The 18,900-nt window shown below is 36.4% G+C and overlaps 1 protein-coding gene across 3 annotated transcripts in view; it reads right to left on the bottom strand.

Annotated features, from left to right (window-relative positions):
- Kif23 (kinesin family member 23) overlaps positions 1–18,900 on the bottom strand; it is a 28,908-nt gene continuing 10,008 nt past the window's right edge. The window contains exons 7-24 of one of the 3 annotated variants that reach the window (XM_047533858.1): positions 18,319–18,489; positions 16,709–16,750; positions 15,883–15,995; positions 15,624–15,745; positions 14,115–14,217; positions 13,197–13,276; positions 12,990–13,109; positions 12,666–12,792; positions 12,218–12,376; positions 9,140–9,297; positions 7,903–8,076; positions 7,503–7,682; positions 6,908–7,219; positions 3,651–3,881; positions 2,704–2,786; positions 2,431–2,512; positions 1,387–1,457; positions 1–618 (exon numbers count right to left, since the gene is read on the bottom strand). In XM_047533858.1, the coding sequence (XP_047389814.1) occupies positions 603–618; positions 1,387–1,457; positions 2,431–2,512; positions 2,704–2,786; positions 3,651–3,881; positions 6,908–7,219; positions 7,503–7,682; positions 7,903–8,076; positions 9,140–9,297; positions 12,218–12,376; positions 12,666–12,792; positions 12,990–13,109; positions 13,197–13,276; positions 14,115–14,217; positions 15,624–15,745; positions 15,883–15,995; positions 16,709–16,750; positions 18,319–18,489 (2,344 nt within the window). In that variant the 3' untranslated portion in view covers positions 1–602. The remainder of the gene's footprint in view (positions 619–1,386; positions 1,458–2,430; positions 2,513–2,703; positions 2,787–3,650; positions 3,882–6,907; positions 7,220–7,502; positions 7,683–7,902; positions 8,077–9,139; positions 9,298–12,217; positions 12,377–12,665; positions 12,793–12,989; positions 13,110–13,196; positions 13,277–14,114; positions 14,218–15,623; positions 15,746–15,882; positions 15,996–16,708; positions 16,751–18,318; positions 18,490–18,900) is intronic. The other 2 variants (XM_047533866.1, XM_047533877.1) reach the window with 2 other exon arrangements.

Here is an 18,900-nt window from a genome sequence, read left to right on the forward strand (position 1 = left end):
TTTATTTTAATTCTTTTGGCATATATGTCAGAAAGTGAATATATACATACAAAATTCAAGACAACTTCCTAAAATGGCTTTATTGATGGCCAGTCAGACATCTTTACTTTGAAAGTTTGAATTGTCCAATATGTCTAAAGTGCATTCTTGCAGCTAATCAATAGCAGCGTTTGTTTATAAAACCTTAAGAAATACTCAGACCAGAGCTGAAAGTCAGAATAAAAAAGTATGATCTAGATATATTCTTCCTTAATTACCCAAGACAAACACTTGCTTGAATTAGAGTTTATAAGTATACAAGAAATGTACAAAAAAAAAAAAATAGCATTATAAAAAAAGTTCATACAGCAATAAGAAAACGGAGGGGTCCTTCTATTTATATTAAATATGGCAAGGTATATAATACACAAAGTTTGCTGAATCGTAGATGTCTTTGGAACCAAAGGAGAAAATTTGTTCTAGGCCAGTGTATGATATAGCTGAGGTCTGTGATGTTCCACAAAGCTGGAATTCTACAAGATGACTCAAGACTGCTTCTGGCATGGCTTTGGAGAAATTACCAACACAAATGACAATATTCTTTCAGTACTGGGACTGTCAGTTCATGGCTTCTTGCGCCTAAAACATAAAAACCAGCATTTAGTGTTGAATTTTGCAATTAGTTACACATTCATGACTAACAAATCATGTCAGAGAATCATGTCATGAGAGACCTTTGAGAACTACTATTTAACGTTAAGAAAATTCAAGTCCTTCTGAGAAAGCAAATAACTTATAGAAAACAGGGTTTCCCATTCCTATCCTGTTGAAACAATTTTTCAAATTGCCTTAGGAACCCAAGGATTACAAATGTTGTAGGGAGATTTATTTGTAAAGAAGGAGTTTTTACTAAAATAAGGGAAAAGAATAGGTTAGACTTCCTGAGGAAGCAAGCATTTGATAGAAGAGGAAAAGGTGACTTTTTTCTCTACCATGAATTTGGGCATTCTATTTTATTTATTTTGTGAAAACTAACTCCAATACAAAGAGCAAGAAGCCAGTCAGGAAAGAATGATCCACACAAAGCCATTATCCCCAACTATAGCCTTCAGCCCTTCCTCCTCCCAGGTGCTCAGTTCAGACTCAGCAAGCTCTGTGAGCAGTGGCAGATACGAACGAGTCACCAGTCTCCTAACACCTCTTGCCCTTGCTGCTCTACTGGCATCCATCAGCCCTCTCAGCCGCTCAACGTGCAGATGCCTACTGCAGACTGCCAGGAAGACCTGCACAGTCCGAGGAGAAACTCAAATCCACATCTGCTCTTGAAAACAAGGGGAAAGTTAGGAGAGTGCTGGTGGTGGAAATTCTAGCAGGAGGACACAGAGCAGGGCCAGCCACAGTGCTCACTTAGGCTGTGCGTGGTGCTGATATCCAGGTCCCAGCTGAGATCCTGCTCTCATCTCCACAGCCATGGAACACTGAAAGGAAAGTGACAAAAGAAAAGGTCAGCTCCTCTCAACAGTCTATGAACACAGCTGTTTAGATGGGCTCTCCCAAGGTGAAAGCCAACATTGCTCTCATTCAGCAAAGTCATTTAGGTTAGACACAGACACACACTCGAAATTACTTCTGGCATAGGCCACAAACACTGGGAGCTGTAAGGTCTTTGAAGGTCCTCCAGGTAACTTCTCTCATTTTATATAAGAGGAGTTCTTGAGAAGTCAGTGGCCAAGGTGAAAGCATGGCCTCCTGACCTCCACCTCCCACATTCCTTCCCTCTCCTGAGGGATAACAGTCAAGAGGGAACACCTGACAAGCTGCTTCTAAGAAGACTCCCATCCATCTGCTGTTATTCTTATTATTCCTGAGCGATACTCTTCAGCTCCATTTTTTGTTTGTTTTGAGGTGGAATCTTACTCTGTTGCCCAGGCTGCAATCCTCCTGCCTCAACCTCTTGAGTAGGTTAGATTATAAGCACACACCACCATGCTTGGCGCCTTTGGCTTAATTCTTTCCTTTTCTCTTCTTCCTTTTTAGTTTTTAAATTTTTTGGCTGGTCCTGGGAGTTGAACCCAGGCGCTCCTCCACTGAACTACAATCCCAACCCTTTTATTTTGAGACAGGGACTCACTAAGTTGCCAAGACTGGCCTTGGATTTGTGGTGATCTTGCTTCAGCCTCCCAAGTAACTGAGATTATAGGTGTGCAACACCATGCTTGCCTTGTCCTGATCCTTGAGTCTTATCCCCCTACACTGAAAACAGGGGTTCTCAACTGAGAGCTCTAGTAAGATCAGAACTAAAGAAATGCAAATGCCCTGCAAGTGTGTTAGGAATAGGTCTCCAGGCTGCACTGGCCTCAGCATCTTCATAGAGCATAGAGCTACAGCTGCAGAGTTTAAAACATGACATGCCTAATTTTTAGCAAGCAAATATTTAATTTTTACCCCTACCCTTGTTTCTACATCGGTCCATTCAGACTCTGTACCATCTGGTTGGGCAGGTGCTACTGTGGACGATCTTCGTTTTCGACTACTAAAAAAGGGGGAAACATGATGCAACAATTATTTTTGCATCTAAGAACAAGAAAAATATTAGAAGTAGGGAAAACCATCTATACCCCTTTTGAGAATTAATGATAAACTTCACAGGATATTCTGTCCATCAAGAATGAGCAGCTAAGAAAACAAGAGCCCTTTAAAGAGATGTCGCTGGTAATCACTCACCCACTTGGTGATTCTTGTTTTAAGGTCTCAATATCAGTAAACTGAACAGATTGTCCACCACCCCTTGTTTTATAAACATCACCCTAAAGCCAAGAGAAAAGGTCACTGTTACACTTTGATATATTCAAACACTAAACACACATGTATCATGAAACTCCCACCCACAAAAACAGATGGTGGTTGGATTGCTGAGTCTATACTAAACAAAACATTAGAAATTTGAATACAGCTCTCATTTTAAAAAGTACAATATGATCAGTAACATTCACAGTTGTGGGGAAAACATTTCTTTTTTGTTTCACTTATATTTTAAAACCTAAACTTCACCAAGGATCAAGAAATCTCAGAAATTTTTACATGTTCTTAGGCACTGAATTTTCTCTCTGGTGTACCCTCTATTCAAACCAAAGTGCAATCTCATTTGAAACTCTAAGAACTACCCTCTAAACTGAATTTGAAATTAAAAGCTTTTTCTCCTAGTCTTGTCTTTTCCTTCCCTAATTATTCACTTACTCCATGATCAAAGAAAAATTCTTTTACAAGCAGGCAAGTCTCTTTCAGGGAAAGGGCTTCAAGTAGCTCAATATTGAGTAATTTTCATAAGACAAATTGTATTATAGTTTTTTTTATCTTCAACTGACAGCAAAGGTAGGAGTTCAACGTTTGGTTTACTTTATTGTATAAGTTAAAGCTAAATATATAGTAATTAAAGTACATCATGGATCTGAAGTTCTAAGAAACCCAAGAATCTAAGCCTTTTTAAGCAGATTTAGTTCCAGTTTAGCAGATTTGCAACCTAAGCAGTTAATTTTCTGCTAACAAAAATGTTACATCAAATGCCTACTTATGTTCCAGTTGACACAGACTATGACATCAAGGGGTAGCAGAGCAAATGGTTTAAGATGATTTTTTAAAATATTTTTTCTCCTGTGTGAATTCATTTTTACCTTAATTAGTTTAGTTTCAATCTCCCCATCGGAGGCTAGTTCCTGGTGAGTCAGCATGTACTTCTCACACTTAGCTAGTGCCTTTTCATTTGCAACAGATACTGTGATGGCATGAGGGACATGTGGCTGCATGACTGTTTCAGTTTGCACGTTAGAGGCAGGCTTATGATCTACCCATCTGTCCCCTGCAGAGCGTGATCGTCTGTGTCTGAGACGGATTGGTGGTGCATTCTGATCAGGTTGAAAGAGGAATTGAGAAACAAGCATAACCCAGAATTAATTTAAGGGCATTGTTAGAAGTGCAGCAGGTTTGGCTATGTTAGTTTATGACAGTATCAAGTCAAATCTTTTCAAAAGCTAAAGGTTATCTAAGTAATTTAAACATTCTCTTTGTATTTAAACACGGAACCTACAAAAATATTTCAATAGCAGCTTTTGTATTACATAGACTACCTGGGAGCTTCCCTTTCGACAGAGAATGAAAAGAAAAAATTTGGTAATGCTGCTAATTCTTCCTGGTCGGAGAAATCAATTCATTTTACATTCTTGATCAAAAATCAATACTTATGTCTGCTTTTGAGACACAATCTATTAGATCAACAACTCTGATACAGGCATTGATATGATCAATAAAAGCCCTAAACATGTCCTAGGCATCAAACAAAGAGAAAACACTCCTTATATAGAGACAAAAAAATAACAGCTGATGAAGCTATAAATAGCCAAATACTAAAGAACGTAAGATATAATAAGAATCTCACACAGAACATGTTAAACAATGTAAACTACTTTTGAGCACTTTACGATTTTTATATCTCAAAACAACTTCTTGAAAGTTCAAATACAATAATAGCTAACACTTACCAACTAACTTTTTCCCAAAACATTTCTAAAGGTTTCAAGAATCAAACAAAGAATATCGTATCAGATCAATTTCTATCATACGACAAAAACTAGTTGCTTCCATTCAAATGTCATATAAACCTAGTAAAGTTAAACAGTGTATTTAGTCTAAAAAAAGATGTTTCACATATATGACAGTTACTAGCGTGAAGCAATTCTGTGAAATCTCTGCTTATAAAATTGAAAGCAATGAAAAAAATCTACCACAGGCCAAACCCTTAAAGCTGGTCAAGTATGAAGATCCCAATTTCAAAACGCACATCTGGTGACCTAAATCATTTTCCCTATATAATTCCAAGACACAAATGAAGTAGTAGTAACAACTCAAGTCATTATACTATATATACAACATGATCAATATAATTTGCTGCTAAAGATGCTGAGCCTTAACTCAGGCAAGAAACTTTTCATTCTTGAAATGCTCTGATTAATATTGAACAAGAGTGGCTCTTAGGATCTACTATTTAGCAGAAGTGCGTCTTCTTGAACATATTTACTAATAATACATCCTGAAAAGGTTTGCAAAGATGATGGTCCATATAATCTATCAGCATTCAAGACACAGACATTGTACATTTTTTTCCTCACTAAAGTATAAAGTTCAGTCCACCTGACAATGTTTGACCAACAAATCTAAACACATAAATACCAACCTTAGAGTAACTTTTCTGCTGCACTTCTAAAGAGATTCTGATTTCAAGTGAGAAGTTAAAGTATCTCTAGTAAATCCTCTTAAGTATTTCATAGTCAAATTAGGTATTTCATTACTGTGGACCAGGTTTAAGCAGGATTTGGTTTTTGATCTATAAACATTCATGAAATAAGGGGATTGACTAGAGTTGATCAGAAAGACCATTTGCCATGATTTGCTCCCACAAAGACAAGGCAAAATCTGCAGAGTAAGAACTAAAGAGACTGGAATTATCTAGTCTTGATCAATACCTTGAGCTATGTCACCATCCATTAGAAATCAGGAATGCAGTTAACCTAAATGAAATATTTATCTATGCCCTAAATTATCAGTTTTTGGTGGAGTGGACTGGAGAATTGAACACAGAGGTGCTTTACCACTGAGCTACGTCCTCATTTTTTGTTTTGTTTTCTTTTTGGAGATAGGGTATTGCTAAATTGCTGAAGTTAGCCTCAAACTTGCAATTCTCCTACCTCAGCCTTCCAAGTCACTGGGATGATAGGAATGCACCACTGCACCCAGCTATACCCTAAACTATCAATGAAAATCTAAAGCAAATACTTACTATAAGATAAATTTGCTTAGAAGAAAAATTCTAAAAGAGTTAAGATTTTACTAAATGTAATTCACAAGATTAATTCGGTCCATTTATTCGGGTTCAAAGGAAACTTTAATCTTTAAAAAGAAAAATATGAAATTGATTTAACACCCTGGAATGAAACAAAGTCCTTGTAACCTGTGACAAAGGCCTAGAGATTAAAAGCAATTTATTGTGCAGGAAAACTGAGTAGTTTCAAAACAACTAGTCTAGACTCTTCAAAACAGTCAATGTCATAAAAATCAAAAGGGGAACTATTTTTCATTAAAAGAGATTTAAGATATAATTGCCACATGCAATCAATACATTCACCTTGATAATTATGGGTTGAAAAGAATAGCCATCATTCAGACAACAGGGGAAATTAAAGGATATTTATCCAATTAATGTTAACTTCCTTAGGTGTGCTAAAGATTGTGGTTACACAGGACAATAGCCTTATTTTTTTAGGGAAAAGAAGCTTATGACTTACTTTCAAGAAAGATTCATGGGAAAAACATATTTACATAAAACAACAACTGTTAAGCCTAGGTAAGGGGGAAAAGAAGTTAGTATACCCTTCTTTCAACTTTTCATTGGGTTTTGAAGTATTCCAAAATAAAAATTTGAGAAAATAACTTTAAAAAGTAGAGTTCAGATGCAGCAAGAAGTTTAATTAAATCTGGGGAAAGGAAACCAAAAGAAAAAAATGAAAAGTATACTCTGACACCCATATTTGAGCTGTCATATTGGGGCATACTCAGAGGCAGAGCAGGTGCTTTCCAATTCTCTGCAAAGCTCGGTAGCTTATGCAACAAAAGCACAGACTTCCCCAGGATGAGCCATGCGGCCTGCATTCACCAACTCACAGGGCATTACTTCTTTTGCCAGAAGTGTTTAGGCTTTTTCCAGTAAAGAGCTCAGGCTCAACTTCAAGATGATTCAATCTCTCAAGTGACAAAAAATTTAGACCTTGTTCATATTGGAGCCCACCATCTTTCCATTGAACTTCTGGAACAGAATTATAAAAATCAAGAGAGATAAAAATCTATTACTATAATGCTTTAAAATAATACTCGGACTAACCCTGCAGCCATGATCCTCTTCTACTTCTATCTCATTTCTGAATGTAGGAACCACCTCCCTGCCTTCAGTCCAGTACATCCCTCGCCTTCTGTCTGACACGATACAAGTTTTACTTTGTCCTGGCTCTTGCTGCCTACGCCTTGCAAGAGAGGTGACATTGACAGGTGTGTTGTACGGAGGAATTTTCTGCTCCCATTCCGAAATACAGGAAGCTACAGAAATGCTGCTGCAAGAGTTAGAACGCCTATGTAGCTGTGGCTGGCTCATGAGTTGCTGGCCGTTGGAAATCTGAGCAATATAGTTACTAGAAAGCTAGAAAAATTGGAGAGAAATTAATGAGTAAGACTGAAAAACTGAGAGAAACAATTCATTACTTTTCTATAATTTTAGCACATGAAGATTTAACATTATAAGTACTTGTACTGTTATTAAATTTTTTGTACTAAATTTATGTTTATACTAAATTTAAAAAGTTTTAGATATAAGTTTAAGAAATATAAAAAAATAATATAAAACAAAAAAGCCAATTCTCATAGAAAGAGTCTAAACAAATTTTCTCTAGCACTAAACTACAGTACCACTATGGGAAACTTACAGGCACCGGTGATGGAGAAACAGATCTTTGAGTAACTTTCTCTCGATCCCGCTCCCGAGAGGGTCTCTCTGGCTTTTCAGTTTTGGGTTCAGTAACAATAGCCTTCAGCTGTTTCAGTTTTTCATCTTTAACCCAGAGTTTATTCTGCATCTCCAGCTGGGTGGCTGCCACTCGACGCTCCTAGAGATCACCAATAGCAATTACATTCTAATTCAGTCACACCAAAAAAAATGCAACAAATTAACCTCGTACATTTCCTAAAAATGACAGTCCTTCAATACTTCCTCAGATGAGCAAATACCACCAAAAGTCTACCCTAAGCACAATAATTCAAAATACTAACTACAATTTGAAAACAATTGTCCGACTATGAGATAAGTGCTGCAAGAACGACACTCACGCATTCTTTTTGCCACTTCATTGTTGTTTCTGTCACCATGCCTTGCAACCTGGCTTCTAATCTGCGTTTGTCAGAAAACTGTCTCTGAAGTTTCTGATTCTGGGTTTCAAGTTCCTGTTGGAGATTGCGTTTATCTTCTTCATAGATAGTAGTTGTTTTCTCTAAAATCTCAATCTGGGAAGGTAGACCAACACATTTGACATTTGGTATATGGACATTTCATGTAGTCATAAAAATAAGCTTTCTTAATTTGCTCATGAAAGCACATTTGTGGAAATAAACAAGTAATTTCTTGCCCTAAAATTTCATCTGAATTCCCAGCTCCATTCCTAGAAATGAGAAGTTATTAAACAAATTCCTCACTAAAAGACAAAATTATACCTAGCTTCAGGTGAAAATTCTTTTCCACTAAAACTAAGACCTAAAACTTTAATTTCTTAGGCTGTTTTCAGAATAGAGAAAACTGTTGATTGAAACTAGTTTCTCTCTAGTATGCATGTACATTCCTCCAAACCTCTAAGCAATCTCTGTAAATGAGAGAACATTACACAGCACAGCAAATCTCCCTAATAGGACTGTTTTTCCTTTTACTCTGTAAGAGTTTGCACTCTTTTATAACATGACTTGTAAACCAAATTCAGATCCAATTAACATTCACTGAGTAGGGGCTGGGGAGATAGCTCGGCTGGTAGAGTGCTTGCCTCGCAAGCACAAGGCCCTGAGTTTGATCCCCAATGCCGCAAAACAAAAAAACAAAAACAAAAACAAAACAAAACAAAAAAAAAAACATTCACTGAGAATCTATTATATCCAAGGCACCATCCTGGCACTTTTATATTTTCTCATTTAATTATTTATTTCAACATTATTTTTTCTACAAAAAGCATATGGAGGAAATATTTGTAATAAATCAAAGAGCAAGCTACTACCAAAGCTGAACTCTCTAAGTCCTTCAGAAAACCCACTAGTATGGGTCACAGAACATTCTCTTGAATGGGTACCCTCTAACATAAAAGTTAAGAGTCCACTATTTCTTTTCTCGCTTTCATGCTTTTCACTCACATTTCCTCCTCCTCCTCCAGGTGGGATAAAGACAGTAATAATCAAGTGATAGTTGAATAATAGTAAATAATCAAGTGATAACTTAATAAGCAACAGTCACAGGTGCATGGAGCAGAAACAGTCAATCAGACCAGAGCTGAATGACCAGCACTTACACCATCATAACCACACAGACCTTATATTCCAAAGTTTTGTTTTTCTTTTCCAGTCGTTCTATTTCCAATTTTTGTCCTGAGATCACTTTTTCTTTTTCATTTAATTTTCCTTGAATGTAGTTTTCTTTATTTAAAACAGCATTGTCAAATTCTTGCAACAAAGTTTTAAAAGTATTAGCTGAAACAAAAGCACACAGGCTGTTTAACTACAATTGCAAAATAACCAAGGAAATCAACTTCTGTTAGCAGACACTAGATAAAACACAGCTATTCAGCAAATCTGTGAGAACCCGTCTACAAGAAGAAAACAAGTTTGGAAAGAAATAAGGAGTCTGATACTCAAATCTACAAAAGATGTTTACAGAACAATTTAATACTGAAAAAAATCTTTCATTTTGCATTGTAGTATCCCCCTCCAACATTTACAGGTAAATACTTTGCCCACAAAGGCAAAGACAGAAATCACACTAGATTTGGGAGAGCTGGACCTGCAGTGAAAACCCTGGCACACCACTTGCTAGTTAGGCCCTGGACTGGCTGCTCAGATACATTCACCTACTATGTGCCAGGCTGTTCACTGTTCTATAAGACTTTCACTGATCATCTCTTCTTCCTCACAACTTCCTAAAGTAGAAACAATTACAATTCCCACTTTGTAGGTAGGGAAATCAGAAATATTCCTTTCTGGCCATCACTGCCAGTAAAAGGCACGAGGCACACACCCACTTTTTTCTTTGGTCTGGAAAAAATTCCCCATCATTCTAATTACACAATGACTTGAGTACTACAAAATATAGGAGCAAACTGCACTCTACTGATAGGAATAGGAAAAGAGGAATTCAAACTATCACCATTTGCAGATGACATGATTCTATGTTTAGAAGATCCAGAAAATTCCTCCATAAAACTTCTAGAACTCATAAATGAATTCAGCAAAGTAGCAGGATATAAAACCAATACCCATAAATCAAATGCATTTCTATACATAAGCAACGAATCCACCGCAAGAGAAATTACAAAAACTACCCCATTCACAATAGCCTCAACAAAAATAAATACTTGGGAATCAACCTAACAAAAGAGGTGAAAGACCTCTACAATGAAAACCACAGAACACTAAAGAAATTAAAAACCTTAAAATATGGAAAGACCTCCCTTGTTCTTGGATAGGCAGAATTAATATTGTTGAAATGGCCATACTACCAAAAGTGTTATATAGACTCAATGCAATTCCTATTAAAATCTCAATGACATTCTTCAAGGAACTAGAAAAAGCAGTCATGAAACTCATTTGGAAAAATAAGACCCAAAATAGCCAAGGCAATCCTTAGCAAGAAGATTGAAGCAAGAGGGATCACATTACCATACCTTAAACTATACTACAGGCAATAGTAACAAAAATGGCATGGTATTGGCACCAAAACAGACTTGTAGATCAATGGTACAAAATAAAAGACACAGAGACAAACCCACATAAATATGGTTATCTAATACCAGACAAAGGTGCTAAAAACATACACTGGAGAAAAGATAGCCTATTCAACAAATGGTGCTGGGAAAACTGGAAATCCATATGCAGCAAAATGAAACTAAATCTCTATCTCTCCTCCTGCACAAAAATCAACTCAAAGTGGTCAAAGACTTAGGCACTAGAACAGACACCCTGAGCCTAATAGAAGAAAAGGTAGGCCCAAATCTTCATGTCAGCTTAGGACCTGACTTCCTTAACAAGATTCCTAAAGCACAAGAAGTAGAATTAAGAATCAATAAATAGGATGGATTCAAAAGCTTCTTCTCAGCAAAGAAAAAAAATCAATATCATGAAGAGAGAGCCTACAGAATGGGAAAAAATCTTTAGCACATGCACCTCAGATAGAGCACTAATCTCAAAGACATATAAAGAACTAAAAAAGGGGGAAGGGGAAAAAAATAACAGAATGAATCAAACAACATTACCCTATGTAAATTTATGATTACACAAATGGTATGCCTTTACGCCATGTACAAACAGAGAAACAACATGTATCCCATTTGTTTACAATAAAAAAAAAAAAACTAAAAAAACTTAACACCAAAACCCCCCCCAAATAATCCAATCAATAAATGGGCTAAAGAACTGAACAGACACTTCACAAAGAAGAAATATAATCGATCAATAAACATATTTTAAAATGTTCATCATCTCTTGCAATTAGACAAATGCAAACCAAAACTACTCTAAGATTTCATCTCACTCGTCAGAATGACAGTTATCAAGAATACAAGCAATGATAAGTGTTGGTTAAGGACGTGGGGGAAAAGGTACACTCAAACATTGCAAATTAGTGCAACCATTATGGAAACAGTATGGAGATTCCTCAGAAAAGTAGGAAAGGAACCACCATTTAACCCAGTCATTCCACTCTTTGGTTTATACCCAAAGGACTTTAAATCAGCATACTACATTGACACAGCCACATCAATGTTTACAGCAGCTCAATTCACAATAGGTAATTTTGAATTCTTTCTTTCTTTTTTTTTTTTTTTTTTTTTTTGTGGTGCTGGGGATTGAACCCAGGGCCTTGTGTGCATGCTAGGCAAACACTCTACCAACTGAGCTATATCTCCAGCCCATAATAGTTAAATTATGGAACCAACCTAGGTGCCCTTCAACAGACAAATGAATAAATAAAATGTGGTACATATACACAATGGAATATTACTCAGTCTTAAAGAAGAATGAAATTATGGCATTTGCAGGTAAATGGAGGAAACTAGAGAATACCATGCTAAGTGAAATAAGGCAATTCCAAACAACCAAAGGCTGAATGTTTTCTCTGATAAGGAAATGCTGATCCATAGTGGAGGACTGGTAGGGAAGAATGAAGGAACTTTGGATTATGCAGAGGGGAGAGAGGGGAGAGGTGGGGCAGTGGGGATGGGAAGGATGGCAGAATGAGAAAGACATTAATACCCTATATACGTGTACGAGTACATTACTGTTGACTCTGTATTTAAAATAATTTTTTTTTTTTTTTTTAAAAATGCACCCTACTATAAAACTTAGGTCCATTACAAATTTCTTAAGATAAAATGACTGCACACAGCTCTGCCCTTACATTGCTTGTTAAACTCATCAATCATCATTTGTCGTAGGTGATGCCGCTTCTCCAAGGCTTCTATCAGCCTTGGAAGGGTCTGCTCATCATTGATATCCAAAATTTCACATGACGGCAAAGGAGGGAAACTCTGTAAAACCACTTCGGCAACCAATGGTTCTGTGTTGAATTAGAAAATATTAAAGTTACACAATAGAAAAAGATTGTAAGCAAGTTAATACTGTGACTAAAGCCCCAATTAACTAAGTTGTCATAATATTACATTCTTAAAAAGGAGAGAGAATGCAATGAAAGAAATATCATTTATATTTTGGTTCAAAGTTTTTTGCATTTGGTTCTTGAGAAGAAGAGATGTAAACAGTTCTCTTATGTGAAATATATGTGTATATTTTTGTTCTAATTTAAACAAACAAACTAACAATCAGTGGGTAAATGTACCAAATCATACCATCTCCAACTGGGCCTCCTCGAGCTTGGTTTCTATATCGCCTCCCAGGGGTTAAGCCACATATCACCTTGTCTACAGGTCTAGCTACTTCAACTTCTTGGGTCACTTCTGCAAATCTCATGACTTGCTAAAATACAAAACAAATGGAGTTTGTAAAAAATAAGCATATTCAAGTCATTCTTCAGAAATGACTAAATGAAGTGCTCATTATTAGTCTACTTCTATACCATTTCTGTATTAATTTATAAAATGTTCAAAATATCAAGCTTCACATCCAAACAGCTGCTTTCCTTAGGGAAACTTGTATAAGTAAGTTAAAATTACCAAGCTTTCTTCATAGTCTTCAGCCTTTGGATTCACACACACAATCATACGCACTTTTCCTTCCCCATCAAAATAGTTCTTGAACAGATGGGTTAACTTCGAATCTCGATATGGAACCATCTGTAAATACATGCAAATGTAAATTCATAAGGCAAAAATCTCACACAAATAAATCTATACAAGTGACGAATGGAGGCTGCTGCTCACCTTGTTAGTTCCATACATTTGGTTCTCTCTCAGAACTTCCATACATGTTCTTAGTGTCATCAGTGACTGATTAATGTTACCTGATGGAAAAATAAATATAGAAGATATTTGAGGGAGAAAAAAATATAGTAGCGAAAGTGTGTTCTATTTGCCTATAAAATCTCAAGTTCACATAACTATTAGATGGAAATTACAAATTTTCATGGCTTAATCTAAAGAGCTACCAGTGCATGGTTGAGGCTGTCTTTCAGTAGTACTATTTCTAGATAGGTTAAATAGCCGAACTTCAGAGATTCTATTAAAAGAAATTTCCACCAAATATAACATTATTCTTAATGCCCATAGTTTCTTCCAAATCCTGTGAAAGAGTAGTTTAGATGCAGACACTGAATATCTCATATTAAAATATTTTCTCAAAGCATGACCACACTTCATACCTCAACTGGCTCCATCTCAGGGTCTGATCCTCCCTGTACCCAGAGAGAATGTTTCTTACAGTCAAGTGTCTTAGGAGCCAGCTAACCCTGTCCCCTCTATATATCAACAAAAATTTCATAAATAGCATTACTTTTTTTTTTATGACCAATCTTGCTCGGATTAGTCAAGACAAGTCTGAAGGGTTGCTTAAGTCTCCAAGAATGGAGATCTTCCCTCAAAGTGCATAAGAATGTGTCCATTTTGGAACCTTGATTAAGGTCACCTAACTCAATCATGTTTTCATCAAATAGATGATTACAATTAATTTAGAGACTCAGTTTAACGGTCAATGCTATTTCTTTAGTTATATTGGTTTAGTTTCGATCTACATTATCTAAAAGAAGGATAATTATGCTGAAACCACTCATTCCTAAACAAATAAACTGGCACTGAAGTTTTCAAAAGTTTGTAGCAATAAGTAAGTACTATGTTTTTACTTACCAGCTTCCCGTAATCTGTTCCCTTCTGCTTTAGTTCGGTTAGTCCTTTCACTTCCAGCAAGATCTACCAAGGACAACTGGCTTATAATAATTTGTTCTTTTTCCTGAAAGAGATCACAAAGCCAATAACCTAAAATAAGTTAAAACTGTTTATAATTCTTTAAATAGAATCAAGTCAACAAGTTATTAATTAAGTCTTAATGAATACAATATTTGTACAATACAAAATGCACAGGAGGGACAGAAGATTTGTGTTTTAGAACTAAAAACATATGATGAATGTGCTCCTGACATTAAATGATCACTTGACTGTTGTCTGGTCTTCCTTCTACATCAGACTGTAAGCTTGCTAAGAACAGGGACTCTCTGCCTTTTTTACTACTTGTCTCCAGTACCCTGCACAGGGAGGAACTCAATGATTATCTGTTGAATAAAAAGTCTAGAGCAGAGCTATCTTAAAATTTTCTATAATCAGGTTTTTAATAAGCTGGGGCTGGGAATATAGCTCAGTGGTAGAGTGCTTGCCTGACATGTATGAGGCCCTAGGGGTTCCATTTCCAGCACCACCATCAAAAGAAAAAAAAAAAAGTAGTATCAGGTATTTAATAATCTAATCATTTCACAGTACTCTAATTTTTATAAAAAGAAATGAAAGAATTAGTCAAGAGGTACCTAAATGATATTATAATATTAGAATTTAGATCCCTAACATACACCAAATAATAATAATTTAAAGGAAACCAAGTATATATAGAGAGTTTATTTATAACAATTTCTGGTTAGCATTTATAAAGTGCTGACCATAAGCCAAACACTGGACTGAGACCTTTACAGCATTACCTCCCTTAATTCTCACAACCTTATGAGGGAGTTCTATGTTAGGTCAAAGCTAGTAAATAAATAAAACTTAGAATTCAAATCCTGGTGCTCTTCAGTACCACCTTCTGCTGCCTCCATAAACCTTCAAAACACCACAATTTCAGGATAGAGTCTAAAGATGATTACATTCTTATTTTAATAGGCTTAAGTTGTTATTAAATTGTGTGCACTTGGGCTCAAACACTGTTAAGAACTGATACAAGCCTTACACCACAGGTCTAGCAGTAAAGAGCGATCAACTGGTGGCCTATCTACCAAGAGGTGAGCAATTCAGAACCTTGGCCACCTCCTGAAGTACACTTAACCTGAAAAGTGAATTGGCGACATTTAAGAACCATTAACTGAATTTACACATACAAAATAAGTCATCAGAGATAAAACAACTGCACTTTGTTCTTATTTAAGATATATATTTTAAGATTTATAAACCCTTTCCACAGCAAAATTTCAGGTTCAATAGGCAGCTTCCCCAAACTACACCAACAGAAAAAAATTTTTTTTGGTATCATTAGCTACCTATATATTAATTCTGGAGCAATGTTCATTGCAATGATGCCTCCCTAATTTAATTCAAATCCAAAAACTTAAGGACTGAATTAGTACAAGACAAACTCCTGACATTATAACTTACCTGTAAGACATTGTCTCCATCTGCATCCAAGGGAGCCTGAACTAATTTAATGTTGAACACACTGTGGGAACGGCTGGATTCCCGATTCAAATGGGTATTAGCAATACGTCTTTTTTTCTGTCCTATGATGGCAGAGAAATAATTGATTATACTTGAATTCAAACATTTCAATATACATGCTATTAAAAAGGACTGTGGTCAAATTATAGTAATAACTCTCAGAGTTAAATTCATCATTTTACATTTTTCTAACTCTAACCTCTCCAAAAAACTTCAAAGGCCTCCTCAGTAGATTTCACTTCTACTTCTGTACATCCTGCAACATACATGTTATGGTTCTTATCTTCTCGAAGCATTTTAGATTGTGGAAGTCTATGGGAAAGGAAAAAAGGTTAGCTTTCTAAATTATGAGACACTAACATCTTCACTTAAGACCAGAACTAAAATGCCAGGAGACATGACATCCATTCTTTAATAAGATAGGCCTACCTAAGACCCCAGAGAAACAAGGCAAATAAGATTACAAGGATATACAGTCAAGATTAGTTACAATACCAGCTAATAGGAACCAATTTTGTTTTAAAAGCTTTTTTCTAGTTTACCCTAACAAAGCACATGAGACAACACTTATAACAATGAAGAGACCACAGCAGTATTAAAGCAATAACACATGCATAGGTTAAGCATCACAATTTTTAGTATTTTCCTAATCTAAAAAGATTAGCAGATAGAATTGGTTCTGGCCTTTGCAGCAACAGCAGAAAACAAATTCAGAAAGAGTTCGGTATATACCAGGAGTGGCAATTTTTTCAAAGTGGCTTGTTAAGTTTTAGTCTGTATGGTATGAGGGCTGGGTAAGAGTACTGACCGTACAGCTGCGGTCGTGTGAATGGTGAGAGTAGTGACATTTACCAGCCACCATCACTGACAGTCAGTGGCAGATTTTTCTAGAAGCAAGGAGGGCTTGAGGTAGCGGTCAGCCCAGAGCCAATGAAAAACAACCTACATGCAAACGTGCCACAAATGCCAACCACTAGTATAACTGCACCCTTCTCCTTAAGAAAAGAGTCAACCCCATCACATACACAAAATCTGTGTTCCTCATGGGTGTGCTGCAAGTGTTCCACCTAGCAAAGGAATAAGGAAGAAGTTACTGTTCCTACCGCAGCCATCCACATCAACATGGTCAGTCCAGACTACATGATAGTCACAAGTCAGATATTTAAAATTCTCCATTTATATTAGTCGTTCTATGCATTAAAAACCACTAAAAGTTAACAGCTCAAAAGCAGTCCTAACACCATACTAACAAATCAGAATTTAGTGCCAAACAGGCACCCTTGTAAGTTCATTCAAAGAAGCACAAGGAAGCCAACAAGGTACACAGGACAAGATAAAATCCTTTAAAAGCAATCTCATTTAAAACAAACCAACAAAAACTTGGCACATACCCATACATGAAAGTTACTGGAAGCAATGAAAGACATGGCAAAACTCAGGAAAATGGGTACATGCAAAACCAGAGTCAAGACAATTCACAGTTTGAATCAAAAGAGAAAGTAATTAGCAAAATGGAAAAGTAACTGGACATAAAAAACGATTATCTTGTAAGTTCCATACTTTCATTTATTTCTCTTTAACAAACCCAAGTATTTTTTAATACCTACATTTCAAGGAAAAATAAAAACAGGTGACTCCAGAAATAAGTCCCTTTGTATAACTCTCATTTGAGGAAGGGAAAAGTAGAGCAAAAGCAAATTGGGCAGTCTTCCTTCATGGAAAACTTCTAAAATTAATACTTTCATATTCAGTTTGTTTAGCAACTTTGTAATTGTTTTAACAATCCATGGTAAATTCAAGGCGCCAGAATGAAGCTCCTCCCTCAAAATATGGTTCAGGAAGAACCACAGAAATATTTTCATCAAGTACAGCCTCCACCAGAGTTATACATTTTTTCACATAAAGGGATACAATGACATCTGTTCTCAGTCTAATGATTTTTTAAATGTAGCTCTTTATCCAATGTTCCATTAGACATACGAAAATTATGTGTAAAATACAGGTCTTCATATTATGTATGTCCTGGGAGGTCCCAAGGAATACAGCATTGAAGACCAACCTTTAGCTAAAGAACAAAACCATCAATTCACGAACAATATGCTAACATTAGACACAAGATTCCAGAGTCAACCCTGGCACAAATGCAACCTCGTGATGCCAGAAGGCAAGACCCAAGGAAATCTAAGGAGTGGCCTTTTGACTGGCAGAATGACAATGCAACGTCACTTCGTATTAATCAATGAAGATGAATCTGAGAACTACTTGCACAGACAACAACTTCAGGATCCAATCTATAGAGATCGCCAAGACGGATGTCTGAAGAGGCCACAGCCCCCCAACGTCATGGCAGGTCCCTGAAAGGTAGCCCCAGAGTGCGTCAACAGGAATACTTTCTCATGAATATTCAAGACACACTCTCTCCTGATGCCTTAACCCACAGGTTCCCAAATACAGTTACTATCTAGTTAATGATAAAAATACTCATTGAATACTAACTACATGATAAATAAGTTATTTCACTTCATCCTGAAAATAAGTACAAATATCCCCACTGATAGATGAAGAAACAAAGGTTCTTTGGGAGTGCAGTCACTTCCCCATGGTTAATAGCTAAGGAGCTCTTTTCACAACTTACTTGGGTTTGATGGGATCAAATGGCACCTCTTCCAACAGATCATATATATAATTATTATATATTTCAATATAGGAGACAAATACACCATAGACACTATCTTCATCAACTTCTCCTGCTTTGCAAAATTCTTGGACATTTATCATATCTGCAAACTCTGGATCTATTTGTCGTCTAAAATAGAAAATAAAACAAAAAAAAAATCCCCCAAATCTGATTTTATTCATTGTAATTATCAAAAGTAAACAATCCCAAGGGGAGAATAAAAGATTTAACACAAATGATCTGTCATCAAAGCAGATAAGCTTGAAGCAATTTTATTCATACTCAAAGTCTGCCAACAATACTACCCCTGTGTCCTCCCAGATTTATACATAGGCTTTAACCCTCTCCAGAGAGGCACCTTCTCAAAACAGTGACTCTCACAGTATACTTAACACCCAAACTAACTTAAGAACATTTCTCAACTTCGACCTCACGGAGGTCAATGTCAGGCCAGGCACACTGCCACATGCCTGCAAATCCAGCATCTCAGGAGGCAAAGACTGCAAATTCAAGGTCAACCTGGACACCTTAGCAAGACTG

The sequence above is a fragment of the Sciurus carolinensis genome, chromosome 2, assembly GCF_902686445.1.
Source record: "Sciurus carolinensis chromosome 2, mSciCar1.2, whole genome shotgun sequence".
Classification (NCBI taxonomy): domain Eukaryota; kingdom Metazoa; phylum Chordata; class Mammalia; order Rodentia; family Sciuridae; genus Sciurus; species Sciurus carolinensis.